Source organism: Cinclus cinclus, chromosome 5 (assembly GCF_963662255.1).
Source record: "Cinclus cinclus chromosome 5, bCinCin1.1, whole genome shotgun sequence".
Taxonomy (NCBI): Eukaryota; Metazoa; Chordata; class Aves; order Passeriformes; family Cinclidae; genus Cinclus; species Cinclus cinclus.
Window position 1 is genome coordinate 43,164,268 of NC_085050.1, and position 13,295 is coordinate 43,177,562.

A 13,295-nucleotide genomic window follows, 5' to 3' on the forward strand; every position below is an offset into this window, starting at 1 on the left:
TGACTGGCAAGATTTATTTCCCTTCTTACCTCTAGGCACACATTCCTCCTAATTTGTTTTATCAGCACTCAGTGTTTGCTCTTGGATGATTCACTCATCACCTACCTGGAGTTTGGTCTTGATTAAAACATGAGCTATATTTCTCCAAGACAGTTAACAGAAAAATTGCTTTGTAGCAGACTTTGGACTAGCCCTGGAGATAACACTGTAACAGGAAAACAGAACTGAAACTGGTGTTTGCAGGCTGAACCTACAGAAATTATCTCATGTAGACACACGCACACATACACAGGAGTGTATCTAGATACTCATTTATAAAAGCACATACACACATATATATGTAAATAAAGATGTATAAATATAGCACCTGACAATATGCACAAATTTTCCTATTTTTCAAATACTCAGCCCATATGCCAAGGCTTTAGTATTTCAAGACAAAATAATTGCATGTCTAAAATTTAATCAAGATCTAGACTCTCCTGTAATTAAACTCCAGCAAAACAAGCAAAGAGGAACATGAAAACATTGAGTTAGAGAAACAACACATAACTTAGTCGTCTCAGACACAATTTCAGGTTTCCATAAGAATCTCTAAAACACAATAAATCCAAGCACTAACTACCTTAATATAAACATCTGTATCTACCTGCTTGTCTAGACTCCCTTGGTAATCAGTGGAGACCAATATGGTAATTCCAGGAGATACCACACACTGAACTAGAGAGATGAACTGCCTCTTATCCCTGTGATTTTCACTGACTGCAAAGGAAGATAAGTAGAGCTGTAAGAGTTGCATGGCTCAGTGATTATATAAATATGTTTTGCAAAGAAGAGCAAAACTAAGAAATGAGCCAGTCTGCAACATCATCTAGCCCAAACATTAGTCTCACACTGAAAAATAGAAGGTTTCAGCTGTTTCTGCGGGTAGATAGAAAGGAAAGTGGTAGTGATCATTACAAGAAAAACAAGCATTCCCAGGAAGAAATGGACACAGGGGAATACTGACTGAAGTCCATGGCTTTTAATTTCATTTGCAAATTACAATTGCATTGTTAGAAAGAAACTAGTTGAGGAAAGTGGTAACAGGACTAAAAAGTACAGAAATACCCTACACCAGACAAATGTATTTAGAAAAGCATATCCAGTCCAACACAGTTCCCAAATATCATAGTTATTGGGAGGGACTTTTAAAGACCAGAATATCAAATCACTAAAGCAAGACTTTTCCCATTGGTAAAATGACAGTTATCTCTATACACAACAAAGCCAATTGCAGTTACAAAGAACAATAAAAAAGAAAATATTCTTAGCAGTAAGAAATAGTGATAAACAGCCTTTGTGAAGATACGTTGAAATGACTGACTTCTGACTTCTATGACTTCAAGGCTCCTTTCAGGTTTTCCCAAAACATCTGCTGCTGCTCTTCACCAGCAGGCCACTCCAGGTAGGTCTTTGTGTTCATGATCTTCCGCAGCTTGCAGAACCTCTTGGGAATCACATTGCTCTGGATGGGCTCCAGGAGGATGAGAATTGCTGCATCATTGTTCTCATCAAAGAGGCGGAAATGCGAGAAGTCCAGTTCGTATTTGCACCACTCGCTCTGCACAAAGTGCTTGGACAGCACAAAGAGCGTTTTGTGGCTCTTCTCAATGGAATCGATGATGTTGTCCACAATCCACTTCCCAGGCACAAAGTCCCGCTTGTGCAGGCAGAGCCGGAAGGGAGGGCAGGCCTGCTCCAGCTCCCGCACCATAGTGTTCTCCACCCAGTCAGAGTCGTTCTCGCTGTAGGAGACAAAAGCATCGTAGCAGACGTCCTTTGGCGGAGCTCGCCTGGGCTTCCGCTTGGCTTGCAGCCATGCCCACGTCATCCGCAGGTACCAGACCATGTGATACTTGTAGCCAATGGCCACCAGCAGCAGGATGACCAGGAACACCAGGACACAGATCAATGACACCACCAGGGATCTGTGGCACTCCATCATGGAGAGGTGCACAGTGCCAACCTGTGCCCCTCTCACCGCCAGTGGAGAGTCACACACGTACTTGTCTGGCCACCCCGCCAGCACCTGGGCTATCCCAGCCTCATGATGGATGAAGGAGAGGAACTCACAGGAGCAGATGAAGTTGTTGTCACTGGCATCCAGAAGCTCCAATCTCCTGAAGGACTCAAATGCCTCCTTGGAGAAACTGTTCAGCTTGTTTCTTCGGACAGACAAGGCCACTAAGTTTGGAATGGGTGAGGCACCTGGCAGGGTCTTCAGCTGGTTTCTTGCGAGGTACAGCTCTTTCAGAAATGGGAGCTGCAGTCCAAACTCCTTCAGGTTGTTTGCACTAACATCCAAAACTTCCAGTGTTGGAGGAATGCAGGTGGTTACTTTAGGAATCTGAGTGCTGGACAGGTTTAAGTATTTCAGACTTTCTGGCCATTCACACACACTGGGAATCTCACCAAAATTGTTTTGGCTAATGTCAAGATTATTCAGTTTGGGTAGACGAGATGTATACCTTGCAGTCTGTTCCAGAGATTTTAGAGAGTTCTGACTCAGATTTAAAGTTTGCAGTGAAGGCCAGGAACCTTTACAGATTGTCTCATCTAAACGCTTATTTACAAGCAAATTATCATGGAAGTCCAAATACAGAAGTGAGGAAAAATGTCTTGCAAGGTTGCATGGTACCATGAAAACATTAGAACTTGCAATAGTGAGTCTTTTTAATTTGTTTATTTGTGATTCCATACCTTCCAGATCAAAAAACAAATGAAAATTCTGAATAATTATCTGTATTATCTTTACAGTTTCAACAAAACTTTGCCCACTCTTTGCAATTTCTTCAGTGTTCCATATTCCCTTCCCCTCAAGCACACAGTTGATTGCTTCTAACTCTTTTAAGGATGTGATTTCCTTCAGTAACACTATTGCTTGGCTAATAGTTTGATCTGTGAAGAAAGCTTCCTTAAATGTAAGTTTTTGCATCCTAAAAGGATGTGTAGAATTTTGCACCAAGCTTTTTTTTTCAACTGGTAATTTGATTTCTGTCACTTCCAGCCAAGTGACAGAGTGCAGAAGGTCCCTAACAATTTCTGAGAATACATTACTATCTCTTATGTTTATGATCATGTGATTTATCTCCTTAATTGATTTCAAACTTCCCTGCTCGTACTGACTGAGATTGCTACCATCAATCCACAATTTGTGCAGAAGCTCAATGCCCTCAAAGTTCCCTTGCCTTATCACAGAGAACCATGGGTTGCCCAGGTGGAGAGAGCTCAGGTTCCTCAGGCTAGAAAAGGGGGAGCTCTTCCCCAGGTCTCTGTAGGAATTGCCTTGAAGATAGAGGTGCTGGAGTGAAAAAAGGTGCTCAAACCACAGAGGGGACAACTGAGCCAAGCTGTTATTTGATAAGTCCAAGAGTTCCAGTTTTGCCAGGGACTTAAATGAGTCCTCGTCTATGGAGCTGATTTTGTTGGACTGCAGCAGCAGGGCTCTCAGGTTCACAGCCTGCTGCAAGTCCTGGGATTGGATGCGCCTTATCCTGTTATGGGCCAGGTTTAACACTGTGATTTTGGCCGTGAGCTCAGGGAGAATGAAGTCCAAGCCCATGGAGGAGCAGTTGCAAAGCTGACTGGCATAGCATGAAGGACAAGCCTGCTTCAGTGCTTGCTGTTTGGAGAGGTTTGCAGCTAAGACCATGTAGATAGCCAACATTTGCCAGGTGTGTGTAGTTCTTGATTTGTGTTTTGGTTTGATGGACATTTTGCTGTAGGAAACAGGAAGAAGAGAAGGTTAGATGAAATCTTAATTTTGAACAGCAGCTGAAAACTCTTGAAAACCTGTTCCATTTTATTAGCAATCTCAGATTAATTTTTTTAAGTGTTATCCTGTGATGTCAGTCTTCCTCTCCTACTTGAGCTTCTCAGCCTTGCAACCATGGTGTGCTGTACATCCCTGGTGTAGAACCATATCACTCATCAAGAGGCATAAAGGTCCATTCTTAGTGTCCCATGTTTTTATATGCACATTATCTATGGCTCTCACCTCTTTCATCTCTCACATTATGCCTCCTCTCAGCAAAGAAGCTACAGCTGGATGTTTTGGCCTCACATAGGGGAAGATGGTGAGATCATCAATAATTTGGATGAGGGGATTGAGTGCACACTCAGTTTGCAGGCAACACCGAGCTGGGTGGGAGTGTTGATCTGCTGCAGGGTAAGGAGGCTCTACAGAGGGATCTGGATTAGATGGATCCATGGCCTGAGGCCAACTGTATGAGACTCAACAAAATGATGCACCAAGTGCATGTACTGCACTTGGGTTACAACAATCCCATGCAGCTGGGGATCAGAGTGGCTGGAAAGCTGCCCAGCAGAAAAGGATCTGGAGGTCCTGGTGAACAGGCAGCTGAATATGATCTAGCATATGCCAAGGTGGCCAAAAAGGCTGATGGCATCCTGGCCTGTATCAGGAATAGTGTGACCAACAGGGTAAGGGTAGTGATTGTCCCCATGTATTTGGCATTGCTGAAGTCACACCTCAAATCCTGTATTCAGTTTTGGGCCTCTCACTTCAAGAAGGACATTGAGGTGCTGGAGTGCGTGCAGAGCAGGATAACAGAGCTGGGGAAGGGTCTAGAATGTAAGTCTTGAAAGAACCAGCTGAGGGAGCTCAAGGTTTTTAGCCTGGAGAAAAAGGAGGCTCAGACTTTATCACTCTCTACAACTGCTGAAATGAGGCTGTAGTCAGGTGCGGGTCAGTCTCTTCTTCCAGGTAACAAGTGATAGGAAAAGAGAAACTGGCCTCAAGTTGCATCAAGGGAAGTTTAGATTGGATATTAGGAAAAAAAAATCACAGAAAGAGGGGTCAAGCGCTGGCACAGACTGCCCAGGGAAGTGGTGGAGTCACCATCCCTGGATGTATTTAAAAGACACGAAGACATAATGCTTAGGGACATTGTTTAGTGGTAGGCTTGGCAGTATTTGGTTAATGGTTTGGCTCAATGGTCTTTAGTGTCTTTTTAAACGGACGTGATTCTGTGATTTTATGATTACGACCTCTCACAGCCCTTGCAGTGTCAGCCTGCCCATTCTGTATGGCTACATGGCAGGCAGAAGCCTAAAGGGAGCCTGCTCCCCCTTCCAGCCCGGCCACAAACTTTCCCGGAAGAGATCTGGGTGTCCCCTGCACGGAGTCTCACCAGCCTCAAGGCTTCTAAAAGCAGTGCTCCTGCCACACCCTTTTGCACACTGTGTAAGCAATTCACATTCTTTACTGGAAAGGCAGAACAAGCTGATATGCAATGAAGTCTATCAGACTTCTCTGTAAAACAACACCAGTAATAGATGAGAATTGGATGTTACTGTCACCCTATAAACAGTGGATGTAATTAGAGCCATACTGATTTTAATGTAAAGAAGGACTGTGTTTCCTGCCACAGGTGCCAAAGAACACTTCATCAGGTTTGAAGTAAACAGTTCCAGTACTGCAGCTGAACAGCACTCATAGACCCTGAATAAACAGAGATTAAGTACTTACCTTGTGTACTGCATGCTGTGTTTCAGTCCTTGTGTGCTGGTCATGGTCTGAATGGTCACCTCATCCCTGCAAACACAGCAAAAGCTGGAAATTTTTGGCAGGTCTGTTGAGGTGACACTCCCGAAGTGAGAAAATATTTCAACATCAAAATATTGTTCTCTTCAAGCAAAACTTCATGTTCCCAGTTTCCCAGTGTCCTTTAACTACACAGCCAGTGAATCATATCAGTTTGTATTTCTTTTCTCCAGTGGTGGCTCCCCTGAGGAAACCATGGCTTCTGAAGAGTCCAGAACTGTCCCGCATATAAGGCTCACCCTTCAAACTCACATTTCAACCAATTCTACCATTGCAGCTGAGCGGGGACACAAAAATAAGAACAGACTATGGGTGAACTCTCTTCTTTGAAAGACAAAATTTAGTGTCGGTCTCTTCTTTTTGTCAGTCAACTTCCACTGCTGGAAAGGCTGATGCAAGTCATTTTGCGCAAGTCATTCTTGCATAACCACTTCCTCCACTATTAAGTAAAGAAATAGTTCCCAGGCAGAACTGCATTCACATCCCTGTATCACCACTTTTGATAATTTTTGTCTGGTAGGTACTGGGAATTGTTCACTGTGCTGAGAAACAGAACATCTCAGCACAATCAAGTTATGTAAGTTCTGTAAAATATTATCAATATATTGAGTGATGCATATATTAAGTGTTGGAATCAGATTGTTTAGTCAAGGACAGTACTATAGAAACACTCAGCATCCTTTAATTTCCTAGGACACTACCGTCCTATGTTGTCAACAGGAAATTAATAAGAACAGGAATGATATTCTGTCTGAAGCACAAGACACAGTCCTGAAGCAAAGTATCTCTCTGTAAACATCAAAGGCAATTTTGAGAAAGGAGGTTTGATAGTGTTCATTTTAACTTGACTGAAGTAATACAGGTTTGCTCAAAGAGCCAAATATGCTGTTTGCATAAAGGGCCAGGGAGTTGTCCTACCACCTCTGAAAGGGAAGTCCATTAAATTGAAACATTAACATTCCTATTGCAGTTACCATTTTCCTTTGGTGTTCAGAAATTGTCACATTTTGCTGCCCTGTTGCACCAAGAAGTGCCTGCCTGAGAGCAGACAGATGGACTGAATCTGGTCACATCAGAGGGATCACAGCAACATCTGTATGATCAAAGGTGGCAAAGCCCACAGAGAGCCCAAATGCACCTCATAGCAACATTCAGTCCCACTGTACTGACATTAGCATTGTATATTAGGTTAAGAGAAAAAGAAACTGAAATAATGAGATACCCTTGTATTTTCTGTCTACTACAGAGGATAGCTGATAAGCATAACACTGTAAAATAGAGGCAAAGCAGCTGTGGAACAGAGAGAACGGAAATAGTCTTTTAATGAAAAGATGTCATTAACTTTCCCAAACCCACCTCTTCCCTCTAGCACCTCTCAGCTGAAATGGTTCTTGTTCTTCAATAGGCAAGATTTCAGTTTTCAAAATATTAACTCTTGGGTTCAATGAGACTTGTTATTGTATATTTTTGTCTTCAAAAATGCACTTCCCTGGTACAGTAAAAATGTTTAGTTAATTTGTGAAGAGTTTTGGAGTAGAGGACCATGTTCATAATTCAGTGTGAAATGGGCACACTCTTCTATGTGTTACAAGCTTCATCACCATGCATTTGTGGAGCACTGAGGTAGGCACCAGCTGTTTTTTCAGAAGAAACCACTTTGTCCTAACATCCAGGCTCAGCAAGCTCTCATCATGGATGGATCTACACTGGGTCAGGTTTCTTATTTCTCTCAGAAAGAGAAGACTGGTGTGACCATGCCACAGTTCACAAAAGAAACAGTCCATTTCAGCAAGCTGCTTCAAATGCCAAAAAATGGGGGTGATTGTCTGGGTTTATCACGTTATCCAGAGTCAGGAAGGTTTGAGGATGTGTAAAAATGCTCTCCCCAAGCTGCCCCACACACAGACAAGGTACCAGCTGCCTGCCTCCCAGAGCATTAGCTTTTAAATTGAGCTACAGCATGGCTCAAAACAACTTCTTTTGAAATCAAAGACTTCAAAGTAGGAGAAAGCTGCTCTCTTTTAAGATGAGAATACTCTTCAACTGCTGTTTCTCCAGAGTAACTGCATGTGTAGCCTTGAGCAAAGGTGCACCTTGTTGATGCTTTCTCTCCTCTTCGAAATTTAAACTATTATTAACCTTCCTCTTTTATACTGTTTAAAACAAGTCATATGCCTTCAACTACACTACATTTTCCTAAGAGAAGCACATGGATCTGCAGCAAGCCTGTGCTTTTGTAACTGCAGATATTCCAAGCAGACACCACATGAGCCTTTACCAGCAGGTAGATGGGGATAATATAGAGACATGGTCATTAATTTTTAAGTGGTCTTGCTTTAAATGTCCCCCTTTATCCAACAGCAGCAAAAGCAGTACCCAAACTGGGCACGAGGCACTCTTTAAGCACTTCCCGTTCCCAGTCTCACACGGAAGGAGCCTGCAGCCCATCCTCCCACCCCCCAACCCTCCCTCCTTCCCCCCACCACCCCCTCCCGCCCGCCTTCCTCCTCTATGTCAGTGTCACTGAGAACTGCTTGTTGCTTTTCTGCTGAGAAGGGACAAGTGAGCAGTGCAGAAGGTTCCCAACTCGGGCAATACCCTGCCCTAGATCTCTGCCTCAGAGAAAAAGCAGAAGTAGTAGAAAAGGGAGGGAGGCATGAATCCATTAGACCAGCCTGGGATACAAGCAGAAAGCGCACTTTCCAAATCTTTGTAAACAACACAAAACTGCTTCCTCATTACTTACCACTGGTAACCAGGATGTGACAGCATGTCAGCTTGGTCGCAGCAGTGCCAGAAGACTGAACCCGGGATGCCGTTACTCTAAATGCCCCCAGAAAAGGATGGCAAGGAAAAGCCAAAAGTCAAATGTGTCCTTGCAGTCTTTGGAGCAGGAGGTATAATACTCATGTAGTTGAAAGCAGGATGGCTTGGCATCCTTTCATGGTCCTGGGAACAGATTCTTTGCGTGCACTGCTGGTGCCTGTGCTTTAACGTGTCTTGCAGGGCTTCTGATATTCATCTTCAAGATACAACAAAAAAGTACATGATAACAAAAAGTAAACCATCTTAACTTTGTTGTGTGCCATATCAGGCTTACCCTCCCAGCTACTCAATCCCTTGGTTAGATCTTCAGACTGGAAGTATAAATGCAAAGGACCTGATAACCTTTGTTTTCCTTCTGGGCAATCCTCATCCCTGCAGTTGTGGCAGAGCACCATAATGATTTATAACTGGTTAGTCATTCAGCAGCCAGCCTATAGCACTGCCTCTCCCGAGAGTTGTGTACTTAGCTTTGTCATATCCTTTCTGAAATCATTCAGTCAGAAAAACACAACACTGATTTGCTACCTTAACTGAGGAGCATCTTGCAGGAAAGTTCACAGGCTAATACACCAATGCTTATCTTAATGATATCAAAGTTTCATTTTTCTAAAACAGTTGTATAAGCATAACTCAAGAAGAGAAAACATGTATTTTCTGCCAAAGTATTTCTGATGAGTTCTTCACTCCCAAGGAAACTGCATCAACAGGAAATGGCCTACATGCAAGGCAAAGCTGGATAACACAGTTCCTTTCCTTCTTTGCCCTTTAGGTACAGTGAAAACCTTGTATCTTACAGGAATACTAGGATACACAGTAAATACATATTTTCCAGTAGTATGAAGTGGGAAAAAAGGCAAGTTTTGACACCCTATTCTGACATTGTGACAAACACAAAATCCTGCTAGCACCACACTGATTTGTTACTCCAAAATGAGAACTCTGAGACAACTCACATAGTACTAGGAACTCTGAGTTCAGCCCAAATGTACTTGGGCAGATAGGCCCTCAGCTTGCTTCTGCTGGGGATCCATCCCCTAAAAACAGACAATCTGGAAATCTTATTTTATTTTAAAATATTTTCTGCAGTTTTCATACTGTTGATTGGTACAACATTATCAATGTACAAAGCTGGTTCTTAGGTTTTTTTAGAGTTCTTCAGGAAATACTTCTGTGTAGCTTTCTCAAGTACCACTCACACAGTATTTTGAACTACTTTTTTTCTTTGCTCTACATGTATCTCACTCTTTTGTGTTGTTCAGTTTGCTTTGCTGTCTCCTAGACTGTATGACAAAGGTTATCTAATATGGGCTGCCCAGAATGGTACTTGGACACCTAAGCCATATACCTAGCTTTTTTTAAAAAAGAAGAGATGCCTTTTTTTTTTTTTTTCCAAAGAGATGCAAAATCTTCCAAATAAAGATTTTGCAGGATTTTAGACAAAACCACAAACACTTATGGCTATGGGCTCCCAACACAGGCTCCCAACACAGGCTGCACTTCTGGGAGGAAGGGTTGGGAAGAGAGAGGAATGGGATCTCTTATGCTTGCTGTTTGGGTAACTTTTGCTTAATTTCATATCACCAGAAGAGAAAATACCCTGTCACAGCCCACCAGGTGCAAGTCATCACTGGCAGGCTGTTGTGAGGAAGTTAGGGTTCAACATCCTGGCACCAGAATTTCCCATAGGGAGGAAGAAAACTTCACTCAGCTCCAAGTAAAAGCTCTTTCAAGAGATGCTGTGCAAAGGGACATGCATGTTGGTGCATTCCTGTATGGGAAGGTCCAGCAAACCTTGTCTTGCCTCATTCAGAGGAATGCATGGACATATTTTGTGCTTAATCCAATCTAGTGCCAATAGGCTGAAAAAGTGGGAGTTTTTATTGGTTTGTTTTCGGGTTTTTGTTTCATGGTTTTGTTTGTTTGTTTGTTTGTTTTTTGTTGTTTTGTTTTGTTTTGTTTTTTTATTGGAAGGGAAACATTCCTGGGAATAGGACCAAGTCATTGCAGAAACAGCTAGAATTTGTTTTCTGTAGCGAGGTAGAAAGTACTTTACTGGGATGCAGAGATACATATTTAACTGTTTGCTATACAATAGAAAAACAATTATGCTTAAAGTTGGGCAAGAATCTGAGCAGGAAATGAAGCAGATCATTATCATGTACCATAAAAATGTAAATAGTTTTGTATTTTTTCCAAAAAGATAATGTATTTTGCACAGATAGTTCAGGCATGACAGTGCATTTCAGAAAGAGAAAACTAGTCAGATCTTTTTATCTCAGCTATTCAAGACCTCAGAAGTTCTTTCTTCAGTGTAGTTACTCTTCTGGATTTCTAGCCTATCAATACACCACAATATATTTTTTAAAAATACAAAAATATCTAAGGTACTAGGGTTTCCTAGGGTTTTTTTTGATTCACTGGAAAAACAAAATATTTTGTGAGTCTCTTGCAGGGATGCTTCTATTGACTTCTTTTGCAATTGTATAATTTAAAAAAAAACTTTTTAGAAGCTTGACTTCAATCAAGTTGTAAACATGCATGAAAACATAATTTTTACTGAAAATTAAAAGCCTGATCATAAAAAGATTTCAGTAAGTATTTTAAATGTGTGTGTAGTTTCTGATAGGGCCACCAAACTGATGACTGGAAAGGCTGACCTGGAACAGAGTATAGACAGAGCAAAAGGAATAAAATAGGTGTTTATTGAAAGGATACACTTTGGGCAGTGCAAGAGCCCAGCTGGGGCTACACCTAAGTCAAATCCAAACTAGAACCCGGCCACGAGATTTTACTTACAAAATTTTATAAGTTTCGGTTCATCATTGGGGTCAATTGTCCAACCACAGTCTCAGCCCCCAGCTTGCCCCTTTCCCTTTGCTGTTGTTTGTGCTTTTTGGGTACCAGTTGCCCTTGATTCTCTAGCTAGAAAAGGATTGTTTTGTCTAACTACCCTGTGAAGAAGTACACCTAATATGAAGTTTCAGAATTACACAGCAAGCAGCAGATTCTGGAAAATATAAAAGCTAAAACCCAAGGCATCAAAACCATCTTCAAATAGTAAGTTATTTCCAATATTGGACCATTCTCTGACTTTCTGAATTTGAACATGATTGAAAACAGACAGTCCAAGCTGATTTTCAAGCACACACTCAGCTGTTTTAATAATTCCCTCTAAATTATCCTCAGATTGTATTTCTTGCTTTTCTTGAGATGTTTTCTTGACTGTAATAGGTCCAGCTTAGTAATGACTGATTCAGAAAAGACCATGTAACTTGTGACTGTGCTGACAGATGCCTTTTTGTCTTTATCACAGTATGTATAGAAAGAAACACCATACCAGATGATCAGCCTCAAAACCAAGGCATTTTCTACCTATATTTACAAACTTTGAGCTGAATATCTCTCTAACATCCCAAGTAAGTTACATTGATATGACAGGAAGAGCAGGACAGCGCCTTGGCAATGCAAGAGAGGGTGGTAGCAATGCCGAAAAGACTTGTGTATATCTCAGCAAGTACAGAAAGCATGGTAATTCATGCTTTCAAGTAATTTGCTCTACATTTCACAGCTTGTGGACAGCAAAGTTGTCAAAGGAACAGGAATCAAACAAAAAAACAGCAAACAACAACGAAATTCCATCTCCATAGCTGAAACTACATAGCTCCATAGCTAGATCTCCACAGCTCCAAACTACAGAACCAGAATAAGTTGGTTGAGAGATATTCATAAGGTAATAGAATTTGTCTGCCTTACATCTGCTCTACCATGGGAAAGAACATCAAATTAGATGCACTGTCCTACCTTGTATCAATTCCAGTGATAGTCCTTTAACACTTAACTCACTGTGGAGTTCACACATGTGGGCACAAGATCTTTTTTGCTTTGGGTCTTATTATTCAATGTCTAGCCAAGAGACTGGCCACCTGGTTTGTTTTCATCTTATAATTTATACTAGTGTCAGCATAAATATTATTTTCTATTTATAGAAATTATGTTACATTTACACTTCTTTCATGTGCTATTTTTATGACATCATTTAAAATTTGAAATTAATTTCCTGAATGTTCCATGATTAGTAGTGTCAACAAATTTCTCTAAAATCTGTTCTTTGGAGTACTTTATTTCTCTGGGGTTCATTCCTCAAACTCTTTGTTCCCAGCTCACATCTGGAACCAAAAGGCCAGGCAGAACATACTGACATGTACAACCCTCTGCTGACAGGCATCTTTCTTGGTGATGTCTCTGGTGTCTCCATGTTTGCCTGTCAGTGTCCTTTCTGATATTTGTAAAGCCTACCAGCTGAACAGAATTTTTCAAGAGTAACTAATAAAAATGCAATGAGTAATGGGTGAAGGGATGTATAAAGTACAGGTTGGCTGGATGCTTCTCCCTACTGTTCAGTTGTCTAAACTTTTCTGTAAAATAAGTATTTCTCACACTTCTCATGATGAAGCAGAGCCTGTGAATGAGTTTGGCTTGTTCCCTGTTTCTGCAGGTGGAGAAATCTTACCTCCAGGCTGGGCTGCCTTTTCCTTTTCAGGGGGAACTCAGCAAGGAGCTGGCAAGCTGGTTTGCTGGACAAGAAATCTGTGAGCTCATAACTTCTCACTGAGTAACAGGACAACATTGATACCAGTAACTCAGTCAGGGTAAATCAACTGCAACTGGATTAAGGGAGAAGGGAATATTTCCATCCATTTTGACAAAACAGCCTGCCATCTGTGAAGGAATGGCTTTGTGCTCCCCTCTGCTGTTTTCTCCTTGCAGGAAGACTCTAAAACTATAAATGCCCCATCCCCCAGGAATGCCACCAATCATAAAACAATCCCTCTCCAATTGCTCTCCCTAACTCTGCTGGCAC

The 13,295-nt window shown here is 41.6% G+C and overlaps 1 protein-coding gene across 1 annotated transcript; it reads right to left on the reverse strand.

The window, feature by feature from the left end:
- Positions 1-1,056: 1,056 nt before the first annotated feature.
- LOC134044494 (toll-like receptor 2 type-1) lies at positions 1,057-5,919 on the reverse strand. Its single transcript, XM_062493730.1, has 2 exons — positions 5,534-5,919; positions 1,057-3,761 (listed from the first exon to the last, which is right to left on the reverse strand). Exons 1-2 carry the CDS (start codon positions 5,575-5,577, stop codon positions 1,376-1,378), a joined length of 2,430 nt encoding a protein of 809 aa, XP_062349714.1. The 5' UTR covers positions 5,578-5,919; the 3' UTR covers positions 1,057-1,375.
- Between the last annotated feature and the right edge of the window lie 7,376 nt (positions 5,920-13,295).

What these genes read in the sequence shown, in the direction of transcription:
- LOC134044494 (XM_062493730.1), bottom strand. Translation starts at nt 5,577, where the DNA reads ATGACCAGCACACAAGGACTGAAACACAGCATGCAGTACACAAG. An exon ending in CACAGCATGCAGTACACAAG is followed by an intron (nt 3,762 to 5,533) that starts GTAAGTACTTAA and finishes TGTTTCCTACAG; the next exon opens with CAAAATGTCCATCAAACCAA.